At 38.9% G+C, this 15,181-nt stretch overlaps 1 protein-coding gene across 2 annotated transcripts in view; it reads left to right on the top strand.

Annotated features, from left to right (window-relative positions):
- The window catches only part of SPIDR (scaffold protein involved in DNA repair), a 436,460-nt gene that overhangs the window by 408,033 nt on the left and 13,246 nt on the right, over positions 1–15,181 (top strand). The window contains exons 15-16 of one of the 2 annotated variants that reach the window (XM_041770165.1): positions 5,305–5,491; positions 6,188–6,340. In XM_041770165.1, coding sequence (XP_041626099.1) covers positions 5,305–5,491; positions 6,188–6,340 — 340 coding nt within the window. Of the gene's footprint in view, positions 1–5,304; positions 5,492–6,184; positions 6,341–15,181 lie in introns of both variants that reach the window. The other variant, XM_041770164.1, reaches the window with a different exon arrangement.

A 15,181-nucleotide genomic window follows, 5' to 3' on the forward strand; every position in this document is an offset into this window, starting at 1 on the left:
CTGCACAGTCAGAGGGAGAGAATGTGGCAGATGCAGGCTTATCATTTTATGTTTGTCTGTTTGCATTTTTGTTCCTTTTCTAGTGTCTTGGATCTGCCTTTTCTTTTTCTTCTTCTTTTTTTTTTTTCCTTTCCAAGGCTTATCTTGACTAACAAATCAAAGCACATTGAGTTAAAGGTCCAAACACTCCCCACTACAAGCAAGAACGAACACTGTAGAAGACAGATCAGTGGGAAAATACAACCAAAACACACATCACAGAGTACATAGTATACACCAGAGACACTTCCTGAAGTTTTTGTTGTTGTTGTTGTTGTTGTTGTACTTGTTGTTATTGTTGTTTTTGTCAGTTTTTTTCTTTTTCTTTTTCTTTCTTCCGTTCTTTTCTGGATAAATGATGAGACAGAGAAATTCACCCCAAAAGAAAGAGCAGGAGGTAGAATTCACTACCACAGATCTAATCAATGGGGATCTAAGTGAGATGTCTGAACTAGAATTTAAAATAACAATTATAAAGATACTAGCTGTGGTTGCCTAGGGGGCTCAGTTGGTTAAGCATCTACCTTCACCTCAGATCATGATCCCAGAGTCCTGGGATCAAGTTCTGTATCAGGCTCTGTGCTCAGCAGAGAGCCTACTTTTCCCTCTTCCTCTGCTTGCCACTCCCCCTACTTGTGCTCACTCTTTATCTCTCTGTCAAAAAAATAAATAAAATCTTTTAAAAAAAAGATACTAGCTGGACTTGAAAAGAGCATAGGAGACACTAGAGAATCCCTTACTATAAAGATAAAACAACTAAAATCTAGTCAAGCTGAAATTGAAAATGCTATTGCAGAGAGATACAGACCCAAGAGGAAGCCATAAAAATGAGGATGAATGATTCAGAAGAGAGAATCCGTGATACAGAAGATAAAATGATGGAAAATAAGGACCTGGAACAAACCTATTAAATCATGAAGGGAGACTTAGACAAATCAGTAGTTCCATAAAACAAAAATAATATCAGCATTATATAATGGGGTCCCAGAAGATGAGGAGTGGAAGAAAGAGGCAGAAGTTTCATTTGAACAAAATATAGCTCAGAACTTACCTAATGTGAGGAAGGAAACAGGCATTCAAGTGCAAGAGGCACACAGAACCCCACTCAAAATCAACAAAAATAGATCAGCATCTCAACATATTACAGTGGAGCTTCCAAATTTTAAAGATAAAGAGAAAATCCTAAAGTGCCTTGGGAGAAGAGGACCTTAACCTACAAGGGTAGACACGTAAGTCCAGCAGCAGACCTAGCAGGCCAGAAAAAACTGGCATGACATAGTCAATGTGCTAAATGGGAAAAATACACAGGCAAAAATAGGGTATCCAGCAAGGCTGTTATTCAGAATGGAAGTAGAGATAGTTTCCAGAAAGGAAGGAAGGAAAGAAGGAAGGAAGGAAGGAAGGAAGGAAGGAAGGAAGGAAGGAAGGAAGGAAGGAGGGAGGGAGGGAGGGAAGGAAGGAAGGAAGGAAGGAAGGAAGGAAGGAAAAAGAGAGAGAGAGAGAAAGAAAGAAAGAAAGAAGAAAGAAAGAAAGAAAGAAAGAAAGAAAGAAAGAAAGAAAGAAAGAATTTGTGAGCACTAAATGAGCCCTGCAAGAAATATTAAAGGGATCCTTTGAGCAAAGACAGAGCCCAAAAGTAAAGACCAGAAAAAAACACAGACAGTCCATGGGAACAGTGACTTTACAGGTAATATGATGGCACTAAATTCATATTTTTTCAATAATTACCCTGAATGTAAATGGACTAAATGCTCCAATCAAAGTACATAAAGTATCAGAATGGATTAAAAAAATAAGACCCATCAATATGCTGCTTACAGGAAATTCATTTTAGACCCAAAGACAACTCCAGATTGAAAGTGAGGGGGTAGAGAACCATTTATCATGCTAATGGACATCAAAAGAAAGCTGGAGTAGCAATCCTTACATCCAACAGACTATAATAAGAGATGAAGAGAGATCATAATAAAAGCGTCTATCCAACAAGATCTAACAATCATAAATATTTATACCTCTAACATGCAAACAGCCAAATATAAAAACCAAATACTAACAAAATTAAAGAAATTCATTGATAATCCTACAATAATAGTAGGGGACTTTAACACCCCAATTATACCAATGGACAGATCATCCAAGCAGAATATCAACAAGGAAACAAGGGCTTTGAATGACACACTGGAGCAGATGGACTTGACAGATATATTCGGAGCATTTCATCACATGCAGCAGAATCCACCTTCTTCTCAAGTGCATATGGAACATTCCCCAGTAGATCACATACTTGGTCACAAATCAGTTTTCAACTGGTGCAAAAAGATTGAAATCATACCATGCATATTTTCAGACTACAAGGATGTAAAGCTTGAAGTCAACCACAAGAAAAATTTGGAAGGGCCACAAATACATGGAGGTTAAAGAACATCCTATTAAAGAATGAATGGGTCAACCAGGAAATTAAAGAATTTTAAAAATACATGGAAACAAATGAAAGTAAAAACATGACAGTTCAGGGGGGAGGGGAAAAAAAAAAAAACATGACAGTTCAGAACCTTTGGTATGCAGCAAAGGCAGTCCTAAGATGAACATATATAGCAATATAGTCCTTTGTCAAGAAACAAGAAAAGTCTCAAATAATAACCTAACCTTACACCTAGCGGAGCTGGAAAAAGAACAATAGGTAAAGCCTAAATCCAGCAGGAGAAGAGAAATAATAAAGATTAGAGCAGAAGTCAATGATATAGAAATCAAAACAATGGTAGAACAGATCAACAAAACTAGGAGCCAGATCTCTGAAAGAATTAGTAAGATCGATAAACCCCTAGACAGACTTCTCCAGAAGAAAAGAGAAAGGACCCAAATCAAGAAAATCATGAATGAAGGAGAGATCACAGCCAACATGAAAGAAATACAAATAATTATAAGACAGTATTATGAGCAATGATATGCCAACAAATTAGGCAATCTGGAAGAAATGGATGCATTCCTATAAACATAAACTACCAAAACTGAAACAGGAAGAAACAGAAAACCTGAACAGATTCATAACCAGCAAGGATATTGAAGCAGTCATCAAAAACCAAGAGTCCGGGGCCAAATGGCTTTCCAGCAGAATTCTACCAAACATTTAAGGAATTAACACCTATTCTTCTGAAACTGTTTCAAAAAATAGAAATGGAAGGAAAACTTGCCAAACTTTTTCTATGAGGCCAGCATTAACTGGATCCCAAAACTAGGACAAAGACCTCACCAAAAAACGGAGAATTACAGACCAGTATCCCTGATGAACAAGACAAGGACAAGAACCATAAGATTCTCTCAACTGATACACAAAAAGCATTTGACAAAATACAGCATCCTTTCTCAATTAAAACTCCCCAAAGTGTAGGGATAGCAGGAACATACTTCAATGTCATAAAAGCCAAAAGACGAATATCATCCTCAGTGGGGAAAAACTGAGGGCTTTTCCCCTAAGGTCAGGAACACGACAAGGGTGTCCACTCTTAACCACTGTTTTTCTACATAGTACCACAAGTCCTAGTCTCAGCAATCACACAACCAAAAAAATAAAAAGCATTCAAAGCGGCAAAAGAAGTCAAACTCTCCCTCTTTGCAGATGACATATTCTCTGTAGAAAACCCAAAAGACTCCACCCCAAGATTGCTAGAGCTCATACAGCAATTCGGCAATGTGGCAGGATACAAAATCAATGCCCGGAAACCAGTGGCATTTCTGTACACTAACAATGAGACTGAAGAAGGAGAAATCAAGGAATCGATCCCATTAACAATTGCACCAAAAATCACAAGATACCTAGGAATAATAAACCTAACCAAAGGGGTAAAAGATCTGTACTCAGAAAACTCTAGAATACTTATGAAAGAAATTGAGGAAGACACAAAGAAAAAGAAAAACATTCCATGCTCATGGATTGGAAGAACAAATATATTGGGATATTTCAGCCATCAAAAAGAGTGAAATCTTACCATTCACAGTGTTGTGGAGCTAGAGGGCATTGTGTTAAGTAAAATAAGTCAGTCAGAGAAAGACAAATATATGATTTCTTAAATTCATATGTGGAATTTAAGAAAAAAAACATAGGGGAAGAGAAGGAAAAATAGAATAAGAGGAAAACAGAGGGAGGCAAACCATAAGAGACTCTCAAGTGGCGGAAAGAAACTGAGGGTTGCTGGAAGGGAGGCGGGTGGGGTGATAGGGTAATTGGGTGATGGGCGTTAAAGAGGCACTTGATGTAATGAGCATTGGGTCTTACATGCAGCTGATGAATCACTAAATTCTGCCCCTGAAACTAATACTACCATGTATGTTAACAAAATTGAATTTAAATAAAAAAAAGAAAAAGCACTTTTAAAAAATTTTAAAAAACTGTTGCAGATACAACAGATATTTTTTTAGCTGCTTTATATAACAGCACTATACAAAGTCTGAAGACAATTAAGTATTCCTATCTCAATCAGTTTGGGCTGCTATAGCAAAATACCGTACACTGAGTGGCTTAAACTGCACCGGCTTATTTCTCACAAATCTGGAGTATGGAAGTCTGAGAGCACAGGGGCGAACGTGGTCAGGTTCTTAGTGAGGACCCTCTTGATTTTCAACAGGATATGTCCCTGTATCCTGACAATGTGGAGAGCGGAGAGAGGAAACAAACTTTGTCATGTCCTAGGACATTAATCCCGTCACGAGGGCTCCATCCTTGTGGCCTAATTACCTCCCAAAGCCCACCTACCATTCCCATCACATTGGAAGTTAGGACTTCAACCTATGATTTGGGGATTTGGAAGGGATATAAACGTTCAACTCATGAGAGTCACTGATCCTTAGGAAACTTACATCTAACAGGACAGAAGAATGTGTAAGGACTAAATATAAAACAGTATGGTAATTAATATTCTAGGTATGGGAATGTGAGATCTACAGGAAAGCAACATTGTCCTCTCCCTGAGTAGTTCAAGGACAAGTCCAGTAGTGCCAGGAGAGGGCGGATTGTATCCCAGGGAAGGAACCCTTTAAACAGGTGCAGGGTAAGGACTCTCGGGGTACAGCCATGTCGGTGGGAGCTGTTGACTAAGATATGCAGAGTCTCTTGCATATTTGGAAGTATTTGTTGGAACGATATCTAAAATTCTTAGTAACAATCATCTAACATTATTACTTAAAAAAATGTAATAAAAGAATGGTATTAAGGTTAATAGACTTGACTGTGGCTTTGAATTGTAGCTAAGCAGTTTGTTTCCTCTGCAGCAAACGGAGATTTGGCTGATGGTGACTGATGTCACCCTACAAATGCAAGATGAGAATAACTCTGGCCTCCCCAAAACCGTGCCAGTCTGTGTGGCTCCCTCATGTGTGCTGAGCCAGGAAGTCCGGGAAGCGCTTACCGAGGCTGCCCCTCACTGCTTTCTCTTCAGGGACGCTCTCCGAACCCAGGGTATGCTTTCTTCTTCTTCATAGCTCTGACCCCGGGGTGGCTGATGGATGCCACGAAATGACATTGGGGCTTGTAGATGCCTCTGACTTACTCTAGGACTGCTGGTCCCTTCATGAAGCCAACCATGGACCTGGCACGTGGAGTGGAAGAGACCCGTGGTACCGGACTTTGGCTTTCACTGGCCCCTGTCACGGCCACCCGGACAGAACCGGAGCGCTGGCAGTGCTAACACCTCCAGTGAAAGATGCCGTTGGTCAGTCAAGGCTTATCCCTTGATGGCACACTTTACGGGTGCAGAAGCTGCTTGACGCCGTTGCCTGGAACATCACTTTTTAAAACAAAAAGCTGGAAATTATACATATACACTTAGCTCTTTTCTTCCCAGGAATCAGTAGAAGCCTGGCCAAACTATATATTTTTATTTTATTTTGTTGAGGTTTAATTTGCGTACCACAAACTTCACCTTTCTAAAATGATTTTGAATATAGTTTTGTGTGGTTTTCCAGCTTAGCACAACGGTGAGTGTAGGACTACTTTCCCTGCAGTGCATGTGTCACTGGATACAGTGGGTGGGCCCTAAGCCTGTGCCCTCTGCCCACCCCGCCTGCAGGAGGGTGGCAAAGGGCACTGTCTTTACTGGCAGGAGACCTCTTCTTCCTTCAGTGCTTCAATAATCTGAAGTGTCTCTTTTAGCAGGTCGATTTGTTTGTGTTGAACGAAGTGTCCTCCTGCTTCAGAAGCCCCTTCTGGGTGTGGACTCTGGCACTCACTCCTGTGAACTGACTGGCCCCGTAAAGCTCAGTGAACTGGATTCTATCACTCAGGTCAACTCTATTTGCTGCCTTCAAGGTGGGTAGTCAATCCTGGTGGAAATGATGTTTATATATTTTTAAATATCACACTTCATATTCACTTAACTCATTTATTCCACGAGTTTTTATGTCTGACACATCCCAGACTTTGGAGACCCAAGAAACAAAGTCAGGAGAGGTTCTTGCCTCTCAGACGCACACTGTGTACAGCAGGAGCTCAGTGAGCTTGCACATAATCAAGTACAGAGCCTCAGCGTTCCGGCTGCTGCTCCACATGCTGGTTGCTGGGACCACACTGTGCTCTCCCGAAGGACAGGAGCCTGTGCTGAGATCTGAAGGGTGGGAAGTAGCCAATTAGGGAAGGAGTCCCTACTGCTTAACAAGGAGAATGTCTGTCTGATAGGAAAAGAATAGGACATATAAGGGCTGCTGTCAGGGCAGAGTGGGGGGCACCAGAGTCCAGGAGAGGGTGGGAAAGGCATGTGGATGGAGGGAGTGACTGCACGGGGGGGGGGGGGGGGGGGGGGGCGGGGGGGTGGCCCTGGCAGACGCATACTCGGTCGTTGACAGAGGCCAGCGCTCCAGGTTTTGTCTCTGCAAAGCAGAGTGGAAGGGCGAGGGCCTTGGATAGTGGCCAGTGGGAGGCCAAGCACCCGTCCCACGGTGTAGACCAGGGAGGAGGCAAAGTAAATCTGGAAGTGGGTTTAGTTGGAGGAAACTGACAGGCTGCATAATGAATTCAGTACAGAGGGATCAAGACATAGATGGAGGGTGAGAACCTACGTGATGACCTCTGAGATCTGGTACTTTGTAAAACACGGTATCCTGTCACTTGCTTTCCTGACTCAGTACTCTAGCAGGATGTCCAGCCAGGTGTGTAGGTAAAGATGTTACTCAGGTCGTAATAGTTGTATCACGTTCCCTCCTGTGAATAAACGGTCTTTGTGCTGATAGAGATCCACATGTTCCTTTCTTTCTGCAATTATAGACAAGGCTGAAATAAACATCCTTCATGTAATCCCTACTGATTTCTTTGCAGGAAGATTTCAGGGTCTTAGGATTCATATTTTTTTAATCAACTTTATTGAGATATAACGTGCATCATTACAATGCACTCATTTAAAATGTTTTAGTATATTCACAAAGTGTGCTACCATCACTATAATCTAATTTAAAACTGTGGTGGGGCACCTGGCTGGCTCAGTTGGTTTGATCTCAGGTTGTGAGTTTGAGCGCACACTGAGTGTAGAGATTACTGTAAAAAAAAAAAAAAAAAAAGCATTAAAAAATTCTCATCATCCCCCAAAATAAACTTCATGCCCATTGTCAGCCACTCCCCATTATTTCTCCTATCCCAGCCTTTACCCTGGTCTTAGGGAAGTATTGATCTACTTTCTGTCTTTATAGATTCACTTTTTCTGGATATTTCACATACACTGACTCATATATATGTTTCATGCTGGGCTGCTTTTACTTGGCATAATGTTTTCAAAGTTATCAGCACTTCATTTCTTTTTTCGGCTGAATATTTCATCGTATGGATACACCACATCTTGTTTTATCCATTCATCAGTTAATGGGCACTGGGTTGTTTCCACTTTTTGGCAGTTGTAAATGGTGCTGCTGTGGATATTTGTGGACTAGCTTTTGTTTCAACAACCTGTTTTCAAATTTTGGATATATATCTAGGAGTGGAATTGCTGGGTCATATGGGAAACCCTGTGCTTAGCCTTTTGAAGAAATGTGTTTTCCGAAGTGGCTACACTATTAGTGTATCCTTAGTATTATAAGATATTAAGTTAATTTCCAAACAGTGTACAAAAATTCACATTTCCAAAAGTAATTTCTAAGAGGGCCTATTTCCTTCAGCCTTGCCCACTACTAGATTCCTGAATCTTTTTATGATTTTTATGATCAGCAAAAACTATGATTCCACTTTTGTTGTTTAATTAACATTCTTCTACCCACTTGTGAGATTAAGCACTCGGCCATTGTGTTCAGGCCATTTGGATTTCTCTTTTGTGCATCTTCTTTTAATGTTAGTGCCAAAAGATAACTAAGATCGTGATTTGAAGTGAGAAATGAGAGCAGCATAGCCTAGTGGTCCTGAAGAAAGCAGACTCTGACAAATCACCTGTCATCTGGGTCTTCCATTTTCTCATGTGTAACACAGGGCTTAATAGAATCCACCTTAAAGCATTGTTGAAGATTAAATAAGATAATGCTCCTAGGCTTTGGGGGCTTGGGATACTCACAGACTAACGGAGAAGGATGACATCTCAGTGCTGCCATTGTCATAGACCGTGGAGGAGGGCTGGCTGAGGGCTGGAGCCAGAGAGGCAGTAGGTGGGTGGGTTTGGTACTGTTAGGATTTGTCGACCAGAGTGGTGAAGGCCTTCCAGACAGATGAGGGCCATATGGAAAACCCACACAGATGCCAGGGGCAGTTGTCAAAGCTTTCTGTGCTGGAGGAGGCAGGGCCCTCTTGGGATGGAGCTGGCTTTGTCTTGTTCTGCTATTCCTGGCCATGCTAAGGAGGTTGTGTGATCAATTTGTTGTCTTAAATAAACAATTCTGTCAGCATCAGAGATAGACTATGGTACAAAGCTGGATTGGTTACTGACAGGCCGTTTGGAAGTGTGCAGGGAAGGAAGGGCTGAGCAGACTGTGGGGTTTCCAGGAACCGGCCCTGCTGGGCCCCTGGGCACAGGCTGTGAGGACAGCACACAGTGTAGACTCATGCCCTGCAGCAGATGTGCTGCACTCCTGTCCTTGTTACTGCCCAGAGCCTGCTGCCGCTTGCAGGTCTCCACCATCTCCAGAGGCCTCCCTTCTATCTTCATTCTCCTGACTGGTTGCTACCTGTTCTTCTCTCACCCCTCACCTCTCTCAGAACGCAGGACTCAGAAGAGAGAGAAGGGTGTAGGAACAGCCTCCCAAGCAATGTAGCCTCTGCCCTACATTTGAGAGGGACCACCACCCACCCATACTGCTTAAGCTGTATGGGACCTTGGGGCACCTGGGTGGCTCAGTCAGCTGAGCATCTGACTCTTGGTGTTGGTGCAGGTTGTGATCTCATGGGTCATGGGGTTGCTTTGGCTTGGTGCTCAATGCTTGGTACTCTGCTTGAGATTCTCTCCCTCTGCCCTCTCACGTGTGTGTGCTCACTCTCGCTCTCTCTCTCTCTCTCTCTCTCTCAAATAAATATATAAATCAATCAATCAGTTAATCTTTAAAAAAAGCTATATGGGACCCTGTTGTTATAAGACCATAAGAATCGCTACCACCTGTAGCACTGTATTATGAGAAAATATCTACCTGAAGAGCTTGGCTTCTAAAGGAGGATTTGAAAACCAACCCATTATCCATAACCTATGAGTGTCACAGAGATGCAAAAAAAGGAAAACGTGTAGATTCTTATGAGGAAAGAGAGACTTGATTTTTCTAGTTTCTGAAGAGCATCATATTTAAAAAAAAAAAGATTCATAGGTGGGATTTCCAAAACATAAACTTAACCATTTTATAAATTGTTAAAATATCCATACTACCCAAAGCAATCTAAAGATTTAATGTAATCTGTCTAAATACCAAGAACATTTTTTTACAGAACTAGAAAAAATTCTCCTGTAATTTGTGTGGAACCACAAAAGACCCCAAATAGCCAAAGCAATCTTGATAAAGAAGAACAAAGCTGTAGGTATCACAATCCCAGCTGTAGGTATTTGTAGATATACTACAAAGCTGTACTAATCTAACACAAAATACTAGCACAAAAATATACACATAGATCAAGAGAACAGAATAGAAAGTCCAGAAATAAATTCGTGCCTACATGTTCAGTTAACCTATGACAAAGGAGGCAAGAACACACAGTGGGGAAAAGACTCTCTCTTTAACAAATGGTGTTGGGAAAACTGGACGGCTACATGCAAAAGGATGAAATTGGACCTCTTTCTTACATCACACACAAAAATAAATTCAAATGGATTGAAGACCTAAATGTGAGACCTGGAACCATAAAACTAGGAAGAAGAAAATATGGGAAATAATTTCTTTGACATTGGTCATAGCAACATTTTTCTAGATCGGTCTTTTCAGGCAAGGGAATCAAAAGATAAAATAAACTATTGGGACTACACCACAATAAAAATCTTTTGTGCAACAAAGGAAACCATCAACAAAAAAGGCAATGGGAGAAGATATTTGCAAATGATATATCCAATAAGGGGTTAATATCCAGAATATATAAAGAACTTCTATAACTCCACACCAAAAAACCACAAATAACCCAGTTAAAAAAATGATCAGAGGACCTGAATAGACATTTTTCCAAAGGAGACATCCACATGAAAAGATGCTCAACATCACAGGGAAATGCAAATCAAAACCACAATGAGATATCACATTATACTTGTCAGAATGGCTAAAATCAGAAGTATGAGAGGTAACAAGTGCTGTTGAGGATGTGGGGAAAAAGCAACTCTTGTGCACTGTTGGTGGGAATGCAAATTGGTGTAGCCACTGTGGTTCCTCAAATTACAGGTACCCGTGTGGCTCAGTTGGTTAAGTGCCTACCTCCTGATTTTGGCTGAGGTCATGTTCTTGGGGTCATGCCCATGTTGGGCTCTTTGCTCAGTGGCGAGTCTGCTTGAGATTCTCTCCCTCTCCTTCTGCCCCTCCTCCCACCCACGCGTATGCTCACTCTCCCTCTCTGTCTCTCCCTCCCTAAAAAGAAATAAATCTTTTTAAAAAATTAAAAATAGAATTACCATATGATCCAGTAATTCCACTATTGGGTATTCATCCAAAGAAAGCAAAAACACTAGTTCGAAGAAATAGATGCACCTCTATGTTTACTGCATATTATTTACAATAGCCAAGATATGGAAGTAACCCAAGTGTCAATTGATAGATGAATGGATAAAGAAGATAGATGATAGATAGATAGATGATAGATAGATAGATAGATAATGTATGTACACATATATATATACACACACACACACACACATATATGCATAGTGGAATATTACTCAGACATACAAAAGAATGAAATCTTGCCATTTGTAACATGGGTGGACCTAGAGGGTATAATGTTAGGCAAAATAAGTCATTTAGAGAAAGACATAACATATGATTTCATTCATACACAGAATCTAGAAAACAAAACAAATGAACAAAGAAAAAAAGAGATTAAAAAAAACAGACTTTTAAATACAGAGAATAAACTGGTGGTTGCCAGAGGGGAGGTGAGTGGGGCACAAGTGAAATAGATAAAGAAGATCAAGAGTACATTTATCTTTATGAACATTTAGTAACATATAGAATGTTGAATCATTATATTGTACACCTGAAATTAATGTAACATATAAGTTAATTATGCTTCAATAAAAAACAAAACAATACAGGGATGTCTGGGTGGCTCAGTAGTTGGGCGTCTGCCTTTGGCTCAGGGCAAAATCCTGGAGTCCCAGGATCGATTCCCACGTCAGGCTCCCTGCATGGAGCCTGCTTCTCCCTCTGCCTGTGTCTGCCTCTCTCTCTCTTTCTCTGTATCTCATGAATAAATAAATAAAATCTTTAAAAAAAAAAAAAACACACATTTTAAAGTGAGCAGTTCAGTGGCATTCAGTATATTCACAAGATTGTGCAGCTACCTCCTATTTTATATTTTGTCTTTTGACATCTCAATGGCTTTGAAAATGAACTTGGATTCTATGTTTTTAATAACAGCTTAATTGAGATATAATTCACATACTGTGAAAATCACCCTTATAAAGTCTACAACTCTGTGGGTTTTAGTGTATTCATGCAGTTGTGCAAGTATCCCCACTAACTAGTTCCAGAATATTTTTATGACTCCAAAGAAACCTCAGGTCCATTAGCAGACATCCCTCACCAATCTACTTTCTGCCTCTATGGATTTGCTTTTTCTGGACAATTCATTTGAACAGAGTCATGTATGTTCTTTTGTATCTGGCTGCTTTCATATAGCAGAACATTTTCAAGATTCAAACAGGTTGCAATATTTATCAGCACTTCATTCCTTTTTGTAACTTAATAGTCCATCATGTGGACATACCAAGTTTTGTCTATCCATTTACCAATTGATGTCTGTTTTTGATATTATGGACAATCTGAGTAGTATTAGTTCTCCAACTTTGTCCTTTTTCAATATTGTCTTGACTATCTAGGGATTCTTTTTTCCTTCCATATAAACTTTAGAATTAGTTGCTGGGTATCCATAGAATAATTTGCTGGGATTTTGATTGGGATTGTGTTGAATCTGTAGATGATTTTAGGAAAAATTTATATCTTTTATTTTTAAGATTTTATTTATTTGAGAGAGAGAGAGAGAGAGAGAAAGCAGGGGAGGAGCAGAGGGAAAGGGACAAGGGAACTCCAAGATGAGCACAGAGCCCGACTCAGGGGCTCGATCCCATGACCCTGAGATCATGACCTGAGCTGAAACCAAGAGGCAAATGCTTAACCAGCTGAGCCACCCAGGTGCCCTGGAAAAAAATATGTATCTGAACACTGTTGAGTCCTTCTACCCCTGAACAAGGATATCTCTCTATTAATTAAGATTTGACTTCTTTCGGCAGAGTGTATTAGAAGTTTTCTTCATATAGACCTTGTACATACTTTGTTACATTTGCATCTAAGTATTTTACTTATTTTAGTGTCGATATAAATGGTGTTATGTTTTAAGATTTATTTATTAGATTTAATTCAGTGCTCCCTACACAAGGCTTCTTTATTGGTTTATTCTACCTGTAGGTTTTTCTATGTGTTCTTTACCAAATTGAGGAAGCTCTTCTCTGTTCCTGGATTGCTGACAGTTTTTATTATGCCTGGATGTTGGATTTTGTCAAACTGTTTTTCTGTATCTGTTGATATGATCATATGATTTTCTTCTTTAGTCCATTAATATGATAAATTGATTGATTATTTGATTTTTTTAAAAGAGTGAACCAGCCTTGTATACCTGGAATAAATCCCACGTTTGGTCATGGTACATTTTTTTATATAGTAGGATTAAATTTGCTGATATTTTGTTAAGCACTTTGCATCTATGTTCATGAGAGGTGTTATTCTGTAGTTTTCCTTTTATGTAATGTCTTTATCTGGGTTTGTATGAGGTTGAGGCTGTCCTCATAGAGTGAGTTTAGGATGTATTCCTTATGCTTCTATTTTCTGGAGAGACTGTAGAGAATTAGTATAATTTCTTCCTTAAACGTTTGTTAGAATTTGCCAGTGAACTCTTCTGGGCCTGGTGCTTCCCGTTTTAGAAGATATGAATTATTGATTCAATTTCTTTAATAAATATAAGCCTATTGAGATCATCTATTTCTTGTGTGAGTTTTAGTAGATTGTGTGTTTCAAGGATTGTGTATTTCAGTTGGTCCATTTCACATAATTTAGCAAATTTGGGCTGATAGAGTTGTTCATAACATTCTTTTATTGTCCATTTCATGTCCTTGGAATCAGTAACAATGGCTTCTCTTTCATTTATGATAGAAATAATTTGTTTTCTCTTTTTTTTTTTTTTCTTAATTAGCCCACCTGGAAGTTTATCAATTTTTACTGATCTTTTGAAGGAATCAACTTTTGAGTTTCTTGAATATCTCTATTGATTTTGTGGTTTTGATTTTATTGATTTCTGCTCTACTTTTCATTATAGCTTATATTCTCCTTGTTTTGGTTTTAATTTGCTTCTCTTTTTCTTTTTTCCTAAGATGAAAGCTTAGATTATTGATCTTAGATATCTTCTCATATATGCATACAGTGCTATAAATTCCTAAGCACTGCTTTTGCAGTTTTGATGCATTTCTATTTTTATTTAGTACAAAATATTTTAAACTTTCTCTTGAGATTTATTCTTTGACCCATGTGTTACTTAGAAGTATATTATTTAATCTCCAATTATTTGAGAGTTTTTCAGCTTTCTGTTACTGACTTCTGTTTAATTTCATTATGGTATAAGAGCCTACTTAGTATGATTTCTGTGTGATTTCTACACTTGTAATTGTGTTTTATGCCCCACTTTGTGGTCTATCATGATGGATGTTCCATGTTAACTTGAGAAGAATGTTTATTTTGCTGTCATTGGATGGCATATTCTATAAATGTCAGATCCAATTGATTGATGGTGCTTTTCAGTTCAACTGTATCTTTATCATTTAACCTTTTCTGACTTTGGATCTGTCAGTCATTTATAGAAGCTTACTGTTGTCTCAAAGAATAGTAAATAAAATATAATGATGGGTTTGTTTATCTCTCCTTGAAGTTCTGTCAGTTTGCTTCACACATTTTCACAGTCTGTGGTTAGGCACATAAATTAAGGATTGTCATATCTTCTTGGCAAATTGACCCCTTTATCATTATTTAATGCTTTTCTGTATCTCTGATAATTTTCTGTAATCTGAAGACTGCTGTGTCTGAAAGTAATAGAACTATTTTAACTTTCTCTTATTAGTGCTATGAGGATATATTTTTTCTATAACTTTACTTTTAATCTTTGTGTTTTTATAGTTGAAATGGGTTTCTTGTAGACAACATAGAGTTAGCTCTTGTTTTTATGTCTAATAGTCTTTTTTGTTTTTAGACCATTCATGTTTATAGTCAAAACTCACATATAATTAGATTAATATCTGTCGTATTTATAATTGTTTTCTGTTCATTGCTTTTTTCTTTTTTCATCTTCCACCTTCTTTCTGCCTTTTCTCATTTTAAATTTTTTTTTTCTCATTTTAATTGAGCATTTTATGATTCTATTTTCTCCTCTCTCTCAGCATGTTAATATTCTTAACATTCTGTAGTGGTTGCCATAGATATTGCAATATACATTTACAGCCAATCAAGTTCACTTTCAGAT

This window comes from Vulpes lagopus, chromosome 10 (genome assembly GCF_018345385.1).
Source record: "Vulpes lagopus strain Blue_001 chromosome 10, ASM1834538v1, whole genome shotgun sequence".
NCBI classification, from domain to species: Eukaryota; Metazoa; Chordata; class Mammalia; order Carnivora; family Canidae; genus Vulpes; species Vulpes lagopus.